The sequence below is a fragment of the Vidua chalybeata genome, chromosome 27, assembly GCF_026979565.1.
Source record: "Vidua chalybeata isolate OUT-0048 chromosome 27, bVidCha1 merged haplotype, whole genome shotgun sequence".
In the NCBI taxonomy this organism is placed as follows: Eukaryota; Metazoa; Chordata; class Aves; order Passeriformes; family Viduidae; genus Vidua; species Vidua chalybeata.
Window position 1 is genome coordinate 2,581,080 of NC_071556.1, and position 18,413 is coordinate 2,599,492.

Below are 18,413 nucleotides of genomic sequence, written 5' to 3' on the forward strand. Positions count from 1 at the left end.
CCTGAGCCTGCTAAAAACAGCTTCTCTGGCTGCCACCAGTGAGTCTCCCAGCTCCCTGGTCACCCAGGATGTTTAGTGCTGATCTCTTAGCAACCCCTGAGACTGTGCAGCCACCCTGGCAGCAGCCTGTCCTGCCTGCCCCAGAGCTGCTGCCCTGTCAGCTGCCATCCAGGAAAGTCCCTCTGGGCATTTAGAAGTGGCAGATGATGGCAGATTATCGCATCACCACTGTGGCATCATGCCATAAATCCTTCTCCCACCAGGGCCCAGATTTAAGGAAGGAAAAAAATTATTTTCTAGGAAATGAGGGGTGGACCAGCTCCCCCAGTGCCTCACAGTGTCCTGCACACCAAGTGCTCTTGCAGTGACAACACAGAAGCAAAATTATGGATAAAGCTCAGTGGAAAATCTTAGTCTCTGCATGGGTTCTGTCTGCAGATCACTGTCACTTCATTCCTGCTGCCACAGGCAGGCTTCAGGAAATGTTTGCTTAGGGAACAGTGGGGTATATTCCCCTTCCCTGGCCTCCTGCTCACACGTGCTTCATCACCCAGCAAGGAGACAGAACGTGTCCCTGACACCGACAGCCACTCCGTGCCACTGTTACTCATGTGCCTGTTACAGCATAAACTGTGAATGATCCATGGCACATGGGACAACAATAGGTCTGAGAACCAAAGTCTGAGCTTGATAAAGGACTGCCAAGATTTCAGGCTGAGATAATTTTAGGGTACCGTATAAGGAGGAGAGATAAAAATAGTCCTTGCTGGCTTGCACCTAAATCCCAGTCAGCTGGGAGATCAATACATTTGTCAGCAGGGAAAGCATTCCTGGAGGAACCTGGAGCTCAAGGCATTCATGTGGCAGGAGCAGAGGATGGCAGGAATGCCAGGCCTGACTCTGCTCCCAGCCAGGGCTCAGCACCGTGCTACAAACACAACCTCCTCTGCAGCCACGTGGAGGTTAGAGGGCTGGAGCACAGCACAGTGCTTGCAGGCACAGGCCCCACCAAGCCAACTCACAGACAAGAAGAAAAAGGATTTGACAGAGCTCTCTTAATCCCTCTTTGAGGGGAAAAATTCCCTTTGAGCCAGAGAATGGAGGTCATGGGGGCAACTGATGCTGTTCAAGATTCCCTCCAGACAGAAAAGAGAGATCCTCTTCTCAGCCCCAACACCAGGAAAAGAGGGTCTTCCTACTTCCAAGGAGACATTAAAGCCTCTTGCTGCCCTAACACTTCCTCTTCCACATCCCACCCAACATGAGCAGTGGGTGTCCAGCTGCTCTGACAGATGCTGACAGGGAGGGAGACCACCCAGCAGCATCTGGAGCTGCAAGCAGTGTGATGTTCAGCCTCACCCCTCCATTGCATTGTGTACATCAAATATCACTCACAGTCCCGCCGTACCTGCGCCTGCAGTCCACGGGTGACACAGGGCTCTCCCAGCTGTGCCTCCGGGAGGTGGACATCGATCTCACCAGTGTGGGGAAGGAATCCTGGGCCTCCTGCAGGTCCAGCTCATCGTCTGCTTCTGCAGGATGCTCAGAAGTGCTGGTCCCATCATCTGGAATGGCTGCACAGGAGCACAGGTGGCCTTTGTTCAGAAAACGACAGTCGGCCTCACCGTAACGTACTGAGCAGGAAACGGGATTGGAAAAAGCAACATCCACAGACAGTTTGCTCAGAGCCCTTGGTCTCTCTTCCAATGAGCGAAGGGCAGACACAGTCTGGGATCCTTGTTCTGGCTGTGCTGCCGTGTCTGGCGCTGTTTTGGCAGACGGCAGGCTCAGGAGTCCCAGATCTTTGTAATACTCTGTGCCATGGAGAGCAGAGTCTGAGAGGAGATCCTCCGTGCTGCTGTGCAAGTCTGCTGCTGGCACATCCAGCTCTGTGGAAGACGAGTCCTCCTGCAAAGGCAGCAGAAATCCTCAGAGAGCCTCACACTAACCCTGCAAAGGGATGCCTCCCGTGCAGAAAGTGGGGTGCAGAGCAGAACCAGACTTGCAAGTGACTTTCTAATAGTCACCCTCCCCCACAGCAACATAACCTCGTATTCCTTGACAATCTGGATCAGTACAACTTCCCCCCCATTCCTACTCCACCACAAACCCCTCTGGATGTGGTGCTGACCACCCAGTTTGCTGCCCCTGGTCTCTGCCTTGCATGGTGGTAGCAGCAGGAAAGAGGACGCTTGCCTTCTCTTCAGCCATGCTGGTGCAGAAGGAATCATCCTCAGCAATCAGGGATGGGAGGAAGCTTTTGGAGGTGGGATACTCCAAGGCAGAGCTGTGGTGGTCAGTGAACTCCTGTAAGCATGGCTTGCAGTCAGACCCTGCAAGACAGAGAAGGTCTCAGCAGATAACCAGACATCTGGGAGAGATGGAAAATCAGCTGCACACCCACAGGTGACATCAGGCAGCACTGAAATGCTCCACGTGCCCTCTGCTCCTTCACAGACAGGCAGTGCCAGGCAATCTCCAGACCACAGCAGCCTTGATCCTGTAAGAACCTGGTGCAGGGATTTCCTGCCAGCAGAAACCTCATCCCTCTGCAAAAATCTCATCCCTGCAGCATGTGCAAGGGGACAGACCAGGCTTGCACTGTCCCAGCCAGACCCTCATAGGGTGTCCTATGCTGCAGAGGCTTTTTCCACAGTAAAAGAATTAAGCACATTTTGATGTTTGTTTTTGACATTATGGACCTCTGAATCAGAAATCTAGGAATAAAAATATTGACAGTGGTTTTATTTTCATCCATAAGGAATAAAGGATGCCTGGGTGGGTGGGGTAGTAAAGGGTGCTGGGAGGCAATTTGGTGCCTCCAGACAACCCTGAATATGCAGAGCAATACCAGGAGCACATAATTCTCCTGGTTCTGGATCACTCCTGGATTTTCCCCAGGCAGGAGTGTGAACCTGAGTGTCCATATACCATCTGATAACTCACTGAGAAACAAACCAAGGTCTGGATGTGTTTGTGGTACAATAGATGGTCCAGCTGACTGAAGCACATTCCTGTGGAGCGAGACACACTGTAAACCTTAGCCACGATCCCTGAACCATCGCATGACTCATGGAGGCTTTATATTCCTTCGAGACACACACAGCTGAGGCAAAGGGCTGAGGCAAAGGGAAAAAAGCCAGGCTGTTGGCTGAAGCACTGTGGTGGATCTCTGAAGATGCAGAGAACAACAGCAAGAGACTGTGAGCATCTATCCAATGGGAAAAACCAGCAGGAAACTGCTAGAAACCCATCACACTCCAGGAAAATCAAGCATAAAAACATTAATGTAAGGGAGACATTGTTAAAAAATACACTCTTGGAAAGCTTGCATCCTGCTGTGGATTAGAAAGCTACACAATTCAGCCAGGAATTGCATGGTGCCAACTAAAAAAAGGCAGCAAACGTGAGGGAGAGTTTGGAGGTTTGTTCCTTGGATCCTGCTGCACACTGCAGATGCCAGATTTTCTGTTTTAAGGAGCATTTGGTGTGTTCAAATGTGTGTGATGGTTTCAAGTGAAGGACTATAAATAATATAGAAAGAAAACACTTCTGAAGGCACTATTTTAATTGAGGGGTTTCTAGCTACAAGACCAGGGAAAATTTGAAACAGGCTTTCTAGCAAGGCTGTAAAATATACTTCACATGACATTTTTAATGAATAGACCAATTCTTGCCCAGGATGTCCCTGAGCTGCATCTGCAACTGGCAGAGATTTAGTGAGCTATTAAACATCACCTTTTGCTTTCCTCAGTGCACCTGGATTCAGCTTGCAATCAAAAATCAGCATTTTGAAGTGAATACACCCTTAAACCAGCACAGAATTTGGCATGAACTTGTAGCAAACAGCAGCCAAAGCTCTCAGCGGGCAGTGAAAACCACTGAAGCCCCCAAATAGGCTGGGATGATGGCTGAGGTAGAATGGATCCACGGGGAGCAACCAGGAGGTGGGGAGCATCCCAGAGAGGCCAGGACAAATGGTGCCTCCCTTCATACAAATCCAAGAAGGGAGAAAAAGGAGATTCCCTGCTCTCGCCATCCCTTCAGCACCTAACTACCCATAGGGAGAGCAGCAAAGCCCTGGGAGGCAGCAGGAGCTGACAAGGGCTGTGGCCTGACAGAGGCCAGAGCCCTGGACTGAAGGTTTAACTAAAACAAGGAGATTTTTCCTCCCAGGCAGTGTCCAGCCATCCCGTCAAGGCTACTCTGGGCCTGCACCAAGCTCCATGCAGCCCTAAAGTGGATCCCTGGAACAGAGTCAGCTCCTCGGAGGCCTGGAAAATATTCCCTGAGCTCTGCCTGTGCCATGCAGGGCTCAGGATTTGGCCAAGGCATAGGCTGCAGTCAACAGACCCGGTCCAGATCCACCAAAGGACTTAAATCCTCCTCGGAGGCTTCAGACACTCGGTTCAACACGCGATAAATCAGAGCCGGGGTCGGGGCAGCGGCGCGCGGCGCGCGGGCGGCTGCCGTGGGGACACCATTTTAGGCAATGTGTGAGCACCAGCCACGGCACTGCCGGGCTCCCTCTTCAGAGGCTGGGCTGGCACCGTGCATGGAGCAGGCACTTGGGCAAGGGGGTGATGGAGGAGCTCATGGGGAAAAATGCCTTCAGCTGTCGGGTTGTGGGATGGTGGGCGAGGAAGTTCGAGCATGGAGCGCACATAGGAAGGAGGCAGGTCTTGGGGGCTGTGAACATCCCCATATCAATGATCAAGGTGGTTGCCAATGTGTCAGCAAGCACCTTGAGTCTCCTGTACTCTGCCCTAGAGCCTGTCTGGAAGGACCCAGGCTCCAGCATGGTGGCAAGGGGACAGGGAATCTTGGCCCCCCAGGCTCTGGCAGACAGCAGCAGTCACCTTTCCTCAGCTGAAGTTGGAGATGGGATAACAAAATGACACTTTCAAGAACAAATGCTGTTTGCTTTAGGAGAACATTAAGCAGATTAGGTATTGCAGTTGCTTAATTCGTCTCTGGCTGGAAACCATAAAAGGTTATTGCTGCAGGGAGCAGCCTCCTCAGAGGAATTCCCAGGGCAGAGCTGGAGAGGAAGCATCGCTTTCTGGGCTGGGATGGTTCCTGCACTTTGCCAGAGCTTCCCACGGGTGAAACATGATGATTCTGGGCTGCTGTGTGGGGAGGAAGGAAGCAGTGACAGGCATCCATGGCATGTGACAGTCTGGGATGGTCTCAGAGGGTTTGATGCTGTGGGGACAGCATGATGGCCACTGGGATCCCAACAGAGATTTTCCTAATTCCAATTCAGACCTCCGGTCAAACCCTCCCTCCTGTAGCTGGCTGTGCTGATTTCCCTCAGACAGGCTGGTCACTGGAGCTGCACCCACAAGTGTCACAGCAGGTGACAGCACCAGAGCAGCCAGCACTGGAACAAGCCCTGCCAGCAGTGTCCCAGTGTCCCATCCTCACCTGCCTGTCTCTTGGCTTGGTGCAGGATGCTGCATGTCCCCGAGTGACCCTGTTGCCAGGCTGGCGCTGGGAGGGGACACGTCAGAGGAAAACATGGATGTGAGCTCTGGCCACACCAGTCACATCCTCCAACATCAAACACTGTCTGCATTCCCACTGGGGAAAGACCACACCAAACACGGCAGGACAAAGGCACTGGGCAGTTCTGCTCCATGAAACAATCCCAGGAGGAAGGAAAGATGAGAACGTTTGGGCATTTCCCAGCAGTCAGGGATAGAGACTGTTGGGAAACCATGAGAGCATCACAGACATGAAATAAAAATGATTCCATCTTCCCCTGCCCCACCCCTGCCCTCCTGGTCCTGCACCAGCTGCCCTTCACGTATCTTGTTGCAGGGTGTACAGAGCTCTACGGAAAAACCTCTGGAAAGCAAATGCTGAACTCCCTGTGCCAAGATGGGCTGAAGTGCAGTCCCTTGCCTGACATGGGCCCCTCATGGCCAGCCCTGGCAGCAGTGGGGATTGGCTCTGGGCAGGAGCAGGGAAGATAAGCTGTCCCACACTGTAACACACTGTACAGAGCCACTGCCTTATCGCCACACTGCTGGGGCCAGGCTCTTGGGCATAGAGAGCAGAGGAGCATGGAGCTGGGACTGTTCTCTGCTGTCTCTCAGCTGAAGGGTCTCAGCAGGGCTGAGGGGGTTTGCAGCCCCTCTGATTCCCTCCAAATCACTGTGCAGGTTCCTCAGTGGCTCCAGAGGGCACTGAGGGAAGAGCCCACGTGGACCAGTGAGTGCCACACTACAGAACATCAGTGTGGGAGAGGGGCTGAGTGAGACCTGAGCATTTTGTGCCCAAACACAAGACCCAACAGGACAAACTGCTCTGCAAGCACCTGCTAAAGGGAGCTGGCTGTACCCAGGCCCTCTGCAGAGCAGTCAGTGCTGGGGAGCACCATGAACTGCTTCATTTATTTGTTAGTGAAATCAGCCCACCTGAGTGATCCCAGCCAGCCCATAATCCCCCCAGCAGGCATGGCTGGAGTGGGGTGTCCAGCTGGAGCTTGGGGGAGCTGCTTGGGGCTCACCACACATCAGAGCCTGCAGGACCCCCTGTGTCCTGCTCTGAATTAACCTTCCCCAGCTGTTCAGTTTGGATCCTGGTCTTCTGCACATCCACACCAGAAGAGAACTGGGAGTGGGTGGGGAATAATGAAGGAGAAAGAGGAGCAGGAGCTCTGATGCTGCAGGTAAAGGTACCCAAAAGCATCGGCCTGAAGGCAGTGTTTGCTCACAAGGACACAAGTGGCTGGCTCCTCCAGGACTGCAAATGTCCTGCCTCCTGAGGCTCACTTCCCTCTTTCCAAGTCACGGCACCGCATGCAGAAATGAGGCCAGTTGACACCAGTTGCTGCCATTTCCCACCCCTGCTGCTGGACACAGTGAAGCCCAGCCAGGGCCACCCAAACCGCCAGGGCTCCGGACACAGGGGCTCTGCTCGTCAGCCCTCACTGAAAGACTGAAGAAATCTTTTCCCCCACATCTGCTTAAACACCAAACTCAGGCCAGGAAGCATGCAGAGACAGCTGTCTGCAAGCACCGGGACATCCAGCTCATTGCCAGCCATGAAACAAACTTATTACAAAACCAAAAGGCTGATATTTAACCCATTACCCTGCTCCTAGAGGCAATTATGTTCCTTGAAAAGAAGATTCAATGGAAGGAAGAGTGTTAACCACCACTTAAGGCAGTGTCCCCTGCAGGGAGGAGCGGGGGACACCTCAAAACAAGCTCTGCCTGGGCCCCCGGGTTTCTTTGGTACCTGTTCAGTGCAGGACAAGCTGTCCCTACCACAGCCCAGCTCCCGCCACACGCTCAGCCCCCTGTCCCCACAGGCCATTACCTCGCTTAAAGGACCATCTCTTCTTCCAGCGCTTGGAAAACGATGGCCAGGAGTGGTTGAGCAGCGAGTCTGACATTTGGGAGCCCCGTGCAAGGTAGAGCCCCGAGCAGGAGACGCCGGCACGGAGCACGGCAGAGCTCAGCGCGCTCTAAGGCAGCGCTGCAGGCTGCAGCCCAGGGGCTGCCAAGGGGGGAGTGGAGAAGCCAAGTGTTTTGTCAGAAGTATCAGCTGATGGAAGCTGTAGCCAGAGAGAAATTCCTGGTCCCTGGCATTCCCACCTGTGTGGCAGGTCAGTGACTTCCTACATCTGGGCCCGGGGATTAGTGGCCTCGGAGCACACACAGCCCCTGAGTGCTGCTGAGGCTTGCAGACAGAAACAGAAAACAAGCTGTTAACACTCCCCTCTGCCAAAATCTCTCTCCTCCATTCATGGCTGTGAGCATGACAGACACTTTGTGAGCACTTTCAGGCACTTCTCACCTGGCTAAGAGTCACCTTCACCTTCAGTGAAGGGTCAGAGTTGATACTGACAAGGCTTGGTGTCTTTACAAGACATTTATGAAGGCTCACCATTTACACTTTTTTCTCATTTTCAAGTGCTGGGGCAGAGCCTCTGCAAGGGACTGCAAGAGACCCAGTCCATCTGCAACATGAGCATCATCCTGCAGCTCACAGCAAGTCCCAGTCCCCTGGCAAGGGCATTTCTCCAAGCCCTCCTCAGCTCTCCCACACAGGGAGGCAGGTGAGAGCAATCTCAAACTGCCCCAAGAGACACAACTCCCTACCCTCCAAACCCACTGCTCCCAGATGGCACCAGCCCCACAGCCCAGACAGGCTCCAGACTCTGCTCCCAACCCCTCAATTAGGCAGAAGAAGACAGGTTTTACCCCAGTGCAGCTGCTGGGCTCTGGGGCCACACCAAAACTTCTCCCTGCTGTTCAGCTGATGCCTGTGGCCTCGCTGAGCAGAGCCCAGCCAGTTTGGGCATGACCACAGGTACCTCCACAGCTTGAAGCCCAGGCTAGGCAGGTGATGCACAAAAGCAGGTGTCAAAAAGCATTTTTCTTGCCTGGCCATGAACCCAAGTGTCACCTGCCCAGTACAGCCGTGTCTACATCCCCTCTGCTTCCATCTCCCTGATAATACTGGGGACCAGCCCTGGAGTGGGCAATCCAGAGTGGAATTTGGGGGATCCTGGCACGGACCCCTCTTGTGCACAGCCCAAACCCAGCTGTGGGCAGTGCCAGGGTGTCTTTGCAAACATCCAGCCGTGGCACAGCAGCAGCAGGAGCCAAGAGCAGCACCCAAAGGGTGCCCAGCCAGCCCCGCACTGCCCCAGAGCCCACCATGATGGCACCTGGGGGTTAAATCCTGACCTCATCTCCTCCTCTTCACTCACAGCAGAGCAAAAGCCCGTGTAGGCTGAGCCTCCCCAGGCCATGTTCTGCATTGAGGCTCGTGCAGGAGGGAGGCTGCACCAAACCCAGCACTGGGACTTTTGGCTTCAAGACAAGCTGCTTCCTCACAAGGCCTTGAGGAAGGTGAGTGACAACCCCGCCGTTGTGGGATGGAGCTTGTGCAGAGAGCCACTTACCCTGAGGGCTGGAGGCATCTTGTGGCAGGTTCCTCGTGCACCATCCTCACATCTGACAGCCCCGGCTTCTTCTCCAGCTGCTGGAGCAGAGCGAGAAGCGGAGCCTCACGGGGGAAGAAGCAGCGGCCATGAGGGCGGTTTGCTCACGGGGGCCGCGGGCTCAGCCCTCTCACCGCTTCCCCTTTCCGACGGCACAAACAAACGCGCCTCTGCCATGCTGCCCTTCCCACCGCGGTGTCCCGGTGCTGCTCGCTCCCACCCTCGCCGGGGCCTGGGCTCTGGAAGGGTCCAGCAAAGCCACCAGGAGGGCTGTGGACCCCGAGGCAGCCGGTGCAGGGGCCCTGGCGGCCCTGAAGTCACGATGGCTGCGAGGAGCAGCTATTGAGGCAACAGCTTCCTGTTCCCTTCGGGGAAAAACCGCTGTGTGTGCCCTGAGAGCCCCGCACGCCCAGCCCAGCCCAGCCCAGCCCAGCCCGCGGGCTCCTTGCACCACGGCTCGTTAGCCTCCTACACATGGCTCCTCTTAACGAGTCCCTGGTCTTTGCTGCCATGGTTTGACCTTGTGGAGCAACAGGGACCACAAAGCCCAGCAGGTCTGTCTTACGCAAGGTAAAGTGATAGCACAGCACAGAAATGCCTGCACTGACCATATTCACCTGTACAGGAGAGAGACAAAGACTTCAGCTTCAAGGCAGTGCCCCTGCCCTGCTCTTGGCCAGCAGACAGAGCCCCTGGCATATCCCGGCTCGGGTTTGTTGGCACAGCCATTCCCTCCTTCCCAAGAAGCCCCGTGGGCTGAGGCACACACGCTCCTCATCCCAGAGCCCCGAGCACTCATCAGCCCCAGCCAAACCCTAATCAGAACAAGAACCACTCACACTCCAATTACTCAGAGACCGCAGTTTTGGCAGCACTTAGAATAGCAATTACCCTGTGCTCCAGGAAACCACAAGAGCAAAGAGGAATTAAGGTTTAATTTCTCTGAAGTCCACAAGAGCTCGATGCGCATCAGAGATCAGGGCAGCTCCTAAACACCAGGCAGCTGCTCTGGCTGACGGGATGGTGAGTTGTCCTTGGCTCAAACAAGGATGAGCTCTTTTTCTCCTGCCACGTGTCTGACACGGCTTGGGGGGTGCCAAAGCTGAGCTGTGCAGGCAGCCTGCAAGAGGGATGAGGGATAATGGCACGAGGGCAGTCCGAGCCTCAGCAGCCTCCCCACAGCATCCCAGAGAGCCCAGTGGGAAGCAAACCTCTCGGGACAGCAAGTTCAAGTTTTATGGCTTTGTTTATTTTTGCATTTTAGGATCCCCAGAGAACAAGCCTCTGCCAGAAGAAACATCTTAAAATACCAGTTTGTTTATGATCATTCTCACAGTGAGAGAATTCTGGATAGGCTTAGAAAAAAAAAAAATGGCACTGGTGGAGCCTTAAGTGCTGTGTCCAGTTCTGGGCCTCACTGCAGAAATACATGGAGGGGCTGGAGGGTGTCCAGAGAAGGGAACAGAGCTGGGGAAGGGGCTGGAGATTCAGTCCTGTGAGGGAGCTGTGAAAGGGGCTCAGCCTGGAGAAAAGGAGGGTCAGGGGGGATCTTTGGGCTCTGCACAACTCCCTGACAGGAGGGGACAGCCCTTACCTCGCTGGTGCAGCCCATCAGGAGGGAAATCTTGGCTCTGGTGAAACAAAACTAGGTTTAAGTTAGAAACACCCCCAGAGGGGCCTGCGCAGGATGCTCCTGGTGCACACCCGGTTACAGCAGCCCCACCACAGGACAGGGGTGGGGCTGATCCTCTGCCTTTGATGCTTTAAAACCGGCAGCGAGGAGTCTGTCCCCTCCCTCCAAGGAGGGAACACCTGGTCCATGCCCAGGAAATAACAAATTACATCACAGCCACAGCTCTCGATGCTCCAGAAGAAATCCTGGCACCAAAGTTCACCCGATGGCATCAGAGGCATCACCCCAGAGCCCTGAGGTGAGGACAGGAATCACCAGAGCCATCAGGTAGAGGAGTTCCACTGGCTTCACACTACAAGCCTACAGTTGGTTGAGCTGTGGGTTTTGGTTTTTTCTTTAACACCATTTATTTTGCAACTTATTCCAAGGTACAAATTTAGTGCTTTCTCAACGGCAAAGCAGCCTTCAGTGCTGCACAGACAGCAGACACAAAATGAACAGTTATTCTTGGATAATTTATTCAGAATTTTAATATAAACAGTTAATTGTTCAATATTCCGACACACAGCAAGGTTTTTTATTTTACTAGTCAAAGATTTTCTGTACATGTCACTGCTTGGCTCTTAGATATGAAAACATTGAAAAAATAAATCAAGGGGGAAGGTTTTTCTCTTTTTTCTTCCTTTAAAAAAAATCATGGCACATTTGATCCTTTATTTCAAACAAGAGGTATCTGCAGTACTATTTGTATTCTGGAACCTTAGATACGCAGAGGGAAAGGTGGGAGCAGCAAGAATGAACTAGGAAAAAAATAAAAAACCCCAAGACTTTACAGAACATCACCTAACATGTAACTGAAACTATCTGTGGTTTATTTAAGTGAAGCAGAGAGCGTTTGCTCTGGGCTGTGTTGGATGAAGCTGATGTCCAGTTCCCCCATCCATGAGGGTCCTCAAATACAAACCAGTTTTGATACTCCAAGAATAAAATCATTCCACTAACTAAAGCAAAAAGTAATGCTTTTCCTGCTCAAACAACACTCTACCTCTGCAGATTTAGAAGCGGCCTTTCTAAAATTCTCCTTCAGTTTTCATGGGACAGTTACAGGAAAAGACTTGGAAGTGGGGATGGTGGAAGCGTTGGAATGCTGCTGGGAGAGTCTGGATTTACAGAGCTTTGGTGTTGAGTCCAACTCAGAGCTCTCAGGTAAAGAAGCCCTCAGCTCAAGATTTACTGGTGCTGCTGGGACTGACCAGGGGCTGGGGCTCAGCTAAGCAAGAGCCCACATTTAGCCTCCACTGATGGCTCTTCTTTAGCTGCCAGGACTATTCCAGGTCCTCCCAGCCACCAGACCCTGTTCCCAAGGGATCTTTCTGGGTTGAGAAAGGAAACTATTTAACACCACCAGTTGGAACACTGGAGTGGGAACAAAACCACTAGCAGGAACAGAATTTCTGGCTGATTGCAAATCTGTTGGCAAAAAAATGACAACACCATAGGAGTTAATACTAACTTTATTATACAATATTTAAAAAGTCATTTCTCTACCTGTCCCCTTACAGCTTGCATTGTGCTGCAGTGAATTTGCCCAAACTGCAAGAATAAGTGCTTCCTTCCGAGAAGGACAAGCAAATTCATTTTAAAAAGAAATACACATTTAATGACAGCAGATTTGCTAAAAACAGTTAACTTTAGAGTTGCTTTTCAACAGTCAGGTTCCTCCAAAAGTCAGCTGGATGACTGGCTTCACTCTTGTGATGCTCCTAACAAGGCTGAACACGTCAAGGCTTTACACTGACACTCACAGACAGAATCCAAGCAGAGGGAACACAGAGCCAAGCAGAAGGTAATAAAAAGGCCAAATTCCATAAAATTCATACAAATACCAAACTAATCTTACGTTGATTTTCACAAAGTAACTATTTCTTGATTCCAACCCATTCAGCAGTTCCTTTCCCTGGACCACAGGACACTCGAGGGGCGGCGGCTCTTTGGGCAGGGCCGGGGTTCCTGCGAGCCCCCGGCTCCGAGAGGATCTCAGGGTTCATCTGCAGTTCTGAGCTCCCTCCAGGCTCTGAGCCCATCCCACACGGATCATGGGAGCACCTGGCACAGCCTTGACAGTAAGGTTTTATGGCACAAAGATATTTCACGTTCTGGCTTGTTAAACAAGGTTCCAGTCTTGGTAGCAGGAAGGGCCTGGGATTCCTCAGGGTCCATCTTCGTGTCACAGTGGCTTTGAGAGGGAACTCGACTGCCTCCCTCCCTCCTCTAAAGCAGAGGCTCAGCACCCTTCTTGCTCCTGTCATTTCCTATTTGCCTTCAGCACAGTCAGCTCAGTAACACAAGAAGCGACTTTTGAGATTTTTTTCCAAAGAGATACCAACACTATAGCCAACAGACTAAAATTAAGCAAAGTGTCCCATCGCTATAATACAAATTTAGGAGGAAAGAGATAAAACTACCCATAAATTAAGAGTACCCTTTAGCAACCTAAAAGCAGCCTCTTCATACCCACACAGCTGCTTTGCCATCATCGCTGCAGCGTGATCTAGTTCCCATCACCTTTCCCAACCCAGTGCTGGCACAGAGTTTATGTCTGAGCTCTTCTATTTTACAACACAATAGAGTATTTACAAGCAGCCAAGACAGACACGTTCCTAACCCAGCAGCCAAGCTTTGCAGTGCTGCACTGGCCCGCCAGAGAAGTTCCAGATTGGCAAGAGTCGTTCAGGAAGTGGCAATTGAGTTTAATGTGGAAATCTTTCTGAGAAACCTCTCCAGCCTCGCACTTCAGACGTTTTCTCAGTGAAAATTCAGCAGAGCTCAGCTTCTTGCTCCTCCTGATTCACCAGAGTGAATTTCTGGCTACGTGGTGGTGCCAGACTGTGCCCAGGAGGCTCCAGCTGCTCCTGGACTGGCTGAGGGGTCTGTCCTGCTGCCCTGTGCTGTGAGTGAGGCATTCTCTGCCCACAAAGGGCAGGAGCCAATCCTCCAACAAGTACTAATGCAAGGAAAGAAGGAGCTTCCCACTGCTGCCTGCCCTGCTCCAGCCATCCCACCTGCTCTCCTGCACCAGTGTTTGGTTCCTCCTAAGCAGCAGCAGGAGCAGCAAGTGTGGTGCTTCCACTGCAGCTGGGCAATTCTGCCCCATAAGGATGTGGCTGGAGCAAAGAGCAGCAGCTCCCCCAGGGAAGGCTCAGCACAGCACCCCTGCCCAGGCTGGGGACCCTGGCAGCACCCCAGAGGTTTCAATAGCACTTGAGTCTCCACTTGTAGGAATTCTCTGAGCAGGAATCAGCGAGATCCGAGTGAGGCATTTGGGCATCCCTGGGGCGAGGATCTTCCAGCAGCAGAGACCAAAGTGTCAGCTGTGAGCCAAGGAAGGATTTTCTAGCAGTGAGAGCTGGGCTTTGCAGGTGATTTTCATTTATTCTTCCCAATTCTACAGCTGAATGTGATCTGTAGCAGCCACGAGCAGCAACCACTAGTGTTATTTGTTTTACAGAGGAGAAACACAATACCCTCCCCACTGGTACCACACGCCTTCCCTCCCCCTGGGCACAAGGTAGGAAGGATGAGCAACCTTCACACAGTGCTGGGTACAAACAACTGCTCCGTTTGGTGCAGGGTGAAGGTGACACTGAGCCATGGGAGGGCACTGCCTGTCCATGGAGCAGCACACACCCCCTGGCTCAGCCATCCGAGTGTTCAAACCATGTGTACTCACAGGGCCAACCAGTATCAACCACGGGGAAAAGCCAGACCCAATACGAGGTTCCAATGTTCCTTCAGGTAAAAGTTCTTCCATTCCCACAGTTATCATCACTGCCATTGGAAATGTCATCAAAGCGAGGGTGTGCTGGGAAAGGTTTGTTTCAGGAGGTCACTGGCAGGACCTGGGCTCACCTGTGCACAGTGAGAAGAGCAGTGACCAAGCCACCCCAATGCAACCCCAAAAGCAAGGGCTGGTCCTGGTCCCTGCTCCACGCTGGCACATGCTGATCCAGGAGGAAGCAGCCTGCTCCTTTTAGGTCATGAGTTCACTAAAGTCCAAACATTTAAATGGATCTTTTGTTCTTTTTTTTTTTTCTTTTTTTTTTTTTTTAATCACAACAGAACTAAGGGATGAGATCAGATCCAAATTTGTAAATGGGTTCATTGGCCACTACTGTTCAGATTAGTAGGGATCAACAGTGATGGGCCATTCTCCTTCCCATTCCCTTCATGAATGGTCCCTGGTATTGGAATCAGCTGATACTGATTTTCCCTGATCCACAATAGGTCCAGACCAGAATATTTAAACAGGTTTAGAGGTGTGTAGTATTAAAAAATATCCTTAAGAAACACTGAGGTAGACTGCACCAGAACAGGACAAAAATAATCCCACCACATCCACCTGCCAAGATTTTGTGGATACAAATTTACATGTTCCGTGTGTTTAAGAAAACTAATTGTTGCTTTTTTTTTACAGTGTTTTATATATTAAAATAAATAAAAAATTCTAATAAGAAAAACTTCTCTTCCTTAGAAAAGTGTGAGAATATGTCTTCTTTCCTGCAGTGTAGTATAGAGCTGCTAAACAGTTACGACTTTGTAAAGCAGAAGAAATGTAAACGAGGCCTTTTGAAATCCAAAGGTTCTCACCCATGTCTGGACTGTGTTTTCCACCCAAATTTGTGGAGCAACCTGTACCCTCCACCTGGGCCAAACCCATCAGCCTCCAGCAGCAAAGGGCCCAACAGCTCCCGGTGCTGCCCAGAGTCTGTTGTTCCCTTTTACGACTCTGGAAGTGCTGTTTTGGCCAGAAGCAGCTGGGGGCAGAGGTTCCCAGCACCAGCTGCATCCCCGGGCGTGGGCTCGGAGAGCTCTTCCCTACGGACTGCAGCCCCTCTGCCTTGCTCACAGCAGCAGCACTGCCCGGGCTGGAGGCACTGCCCGGGCTGGAGGCACTGCCCAGCCCAGTGTTCCTGCCCTCCCGAGCCAGGGCACTTCGCTTTCTCCTGGCAGAGAGCACAAAACACATCTTGGACTTCTCCAGGAGGAGAAGTGAAGGACTGAGCATCTGTCCCTGCTGTTCAAGCACCTCCTGCATGCCACGGGCCTGCGACATCCATCATCTTCCTTCCCTGCTCCTGCCAGTTCCGTGCTATCAGCCCTGGTTGAGTTTCACCATTATTCTCCAGCAGCAGGTGCCCATCAGCTCTGTCTCTGCAAACAGCAGCACGACAAAGCACAGTCCTGACGGCGAGCGCCGACATCCCAACAAGCTGCATCCCGGCAGTTCTGCAGTGGGAATCTCGGGGAACAAAAGGCTGGAGGCCTGAGAGCAGCAGAGAGGCAGCAAACCACAGTCACCTCCGGCGTGCAGAGCCCAGAGCTTTGTGCTTCCCCCCTTCAGCGTCCCTTCCTCAGCTCCAGCTTGTCTCATCCTCTCTCGCCAGCTGCATCTGCGGCACGGAAGGCAAAGCGAGGGACACGGGGGCAGAGGAGGAGCAGGACTTGAGGCCAGGATGTTCTGTGTCCTTCAGCTCCCAACACCCAAGATGGGGCTTCGACTGGAGCCAGCTGACTGTGTTGTATAAATCATGAAACTATTACAAAGCCTTGTCAAGTATGAACTGAACGTGTGCTTCATCGCTCCTGCAAGGCTAAAATTAGTTCATTCTGAAATCTTTGGACCACTTTAAGACCAAACAATCCCCCAAAACTCTCCCCGCCCCAAAAGGATCATAAACAGTCAATAATTTATATGAAGTTAAATTTTCAACTAAAGACATCTTTAAATATGTTACAACAAACAATATATATACTCAATGCTGTAAGGACAGAAAACTCCCGTGTCTCAGGTCAGGGGACTCCTACTTCGTTTGGTCTTGAAAGTACCCACAAATCTCAGAGTTCTGCTCATTTAGCTCCCAGCACGTTTTCCTCATTTGTTAATGAGAGAAAACCTGCTCTCAAGAGTCCTCAGTATAAAAATAATCTGTTCAGGATTCAGTCCCTCCAGGGAAATGGGGAAAAAAGATAAGTACACACTTCCAAGAAGAGGAAAGCTCCTGTGAGAACAGAGAATCATAAAGTATGCTGAGTTGGAAAGGACCCACCAGGATCATCAAATCCAACTCCTGGCCCTGTGCAGGACACCCCGAGAATCCCACCATGTGCCTGAAAGCGCTGTAAGTTGTGTACAAAACCAGAAGTGTCTCTTTTGCTACAGGGTACACCCCACATGTTGATACTGCACACACGCACACACACACACCCACGCACGCACCCCGGGGGTTTCACCCCTTGAAAACAAGGTATGAAAGCAGCAGCTATTGGTCAATCTGAGGATCTGACTGATGTGCTGAATCCTTCAGCTGTAGTGGAGAGGCTGCCTGAAAGCCTGGAATTCTACTGGAAATCTCTTGTTCCGCGCTGCTGGGCTGGAGCTCAGGCACCAGAGAACTTCACGTCTTCTGCTGGCAAACGCGGATGCTTCTCCTTCAGTTGAACTCACACGGTCGCTTCCTGTTGTGAAACCATGGTTACAGAAGGGACAGCAGCCATGGAAACCTCTTCCATTTATGTTCACAGATAAGTCCACTGACAACCAGTCAACTTGGCAAAAAAAAAAAAAAAAAATCGTAAGATGATTAAAAATCTGAAGAGTTTGTAGATGTGTGTCATACACTGTGGCAGCAATAACAAGAGTCCTGAGATTTGTGGAGGGGGGAAAAAAGCAGACACAACCCTTGGGCCAAACAGGAAGTGTTAGGAAGGACTTGACCTGGGCATGGAGAGAATCCGCCCGTTTTTCTTGCCACCGTTCATGTGAGTGTAAGGGATGTGCTCCTCATAGTTGCCCTTGAGGGCCATGGAGGGTCCATTGTCCCTCCCCAGCGCTTTGTCCCTCTGGGAGTACGAGGAGGGGTCGAGGGGAATGCTCTCCATGTTCTCGAAGTCCATCTCGTACTCCTCCGTCTCCAGAGGTTTGTTCTCCTCACTGTAGAAGAAGGAGACCTCGTGGAAGCTGGGGTGCAAATCCTCCTTCAGCATCTCGATGATCTCAATGAAGGTGGGGCGCATCTTCGGGTTGTACTGCCAGCACATCTGCATCAGGCTGTGCCTGCAGCAGCACAGAGCACAGTCAGGGCCAGCAGAAACAATCCCACGTGCAGAGCAAGGCTGGCACCCATGGCACCCCCCACCACCCACACTACACCTCTGTTAGCCCAGGTTGCTTTTCTCTTTCCAGCCTCCACATCTGCCTGTAGATCCTGACACTCCTTTTTCTCTATTTCTGTCTAGATTAAGAATTCCTTCCGATTCCTTCAATTGTTCTTAACTTGGCTGCTGAAGGAAACAGGGCTGGTTCACAGACTCTGTGTGTGTGTATGTGCACATGCACTTACAGCCAGCTCGTCCTTTTTTAATTAATTCCCTTTTAATTTTAACTCAGCCTGAAAGATAACAAAGCTCCCAAAACTTCAAAGAAAATGGGAGGCTGGGCAGAGGTCCTGTAAACATCCCACCCAAAATAAAGGCTGCAGCAAGAGGTCACACGTTATCAGACACCATGGAGAAAGAACTCACAAATACAAATAGAGTCTCAAATTGGTGTTTTTAACTGGCCATCAGACAAATGTCCAGCACAGCAGGCTTTTTTTCATAGGGATACTCACAAAACATGTTAATTTTATGACTCTGGAAGTGCTATTTTGGCCAGAAGCAGCTGGAGGAAGAGGCTACCAGAACCAGAGAGTTACCATCTGTGCTCCCTTTTCCAGCCAGAGCTGCTTTCCCTCAAAATTGCTCCAGTGTTACTCCTCA

At 51.6% G+C, this 18,413-nt stretch overlaps 2 protein-coding genes across 2 annotated transcripts in view; both read right to left on the reverse strand.

Annotated features, from left to right (window-relative positions):
- The window catches only part of ARHGEF18 (Rho/Rac guanine nucleotide exchange factor 18), a 48,755-nt gene extending 41,350 nt beyond the window's left edge, over positions 1 to 7,405 (reverse strand). Inside the window, exons 1-3 of the mRNA XM_053965795.1 lie at positions 7,330 to 7,405; positions 2,197 to 2,333; positions 1,409 to 1,908 (exon numbers count right to left, since the gene is read on the reverse strand). Of these exons, the coding sequence (XP_053821770.1) occupies positions 1,409 to 1,908; positions 2,197 to 2,333; positions 7,330 to 7,405 (713 nt within the window). The remainder of the gene's footprint in view (positions 1 to 1,408; positions 1,909 to 2,196; positions 2,334 to 7,329) is intronic.
- Positions 7,406 to 11,091: 3,686 nt separating this feature from the next.
- Positions 11,092 to 18,413, reverse strand: part of INSR (insulin receptor) — a 58,344-nt gene continuing 51,022 nt past the window's right edge. Inside the window, 1 exon segment of the mRNA XM_053965762.1 lies at positions 11,092 to 17,709. Coding sequence (XP_053821737.1) covers positions 17,355 to 17,709 — 355 coding nt within the window. The 3' untranslated portion in view covers positions 11,092 to 17,354.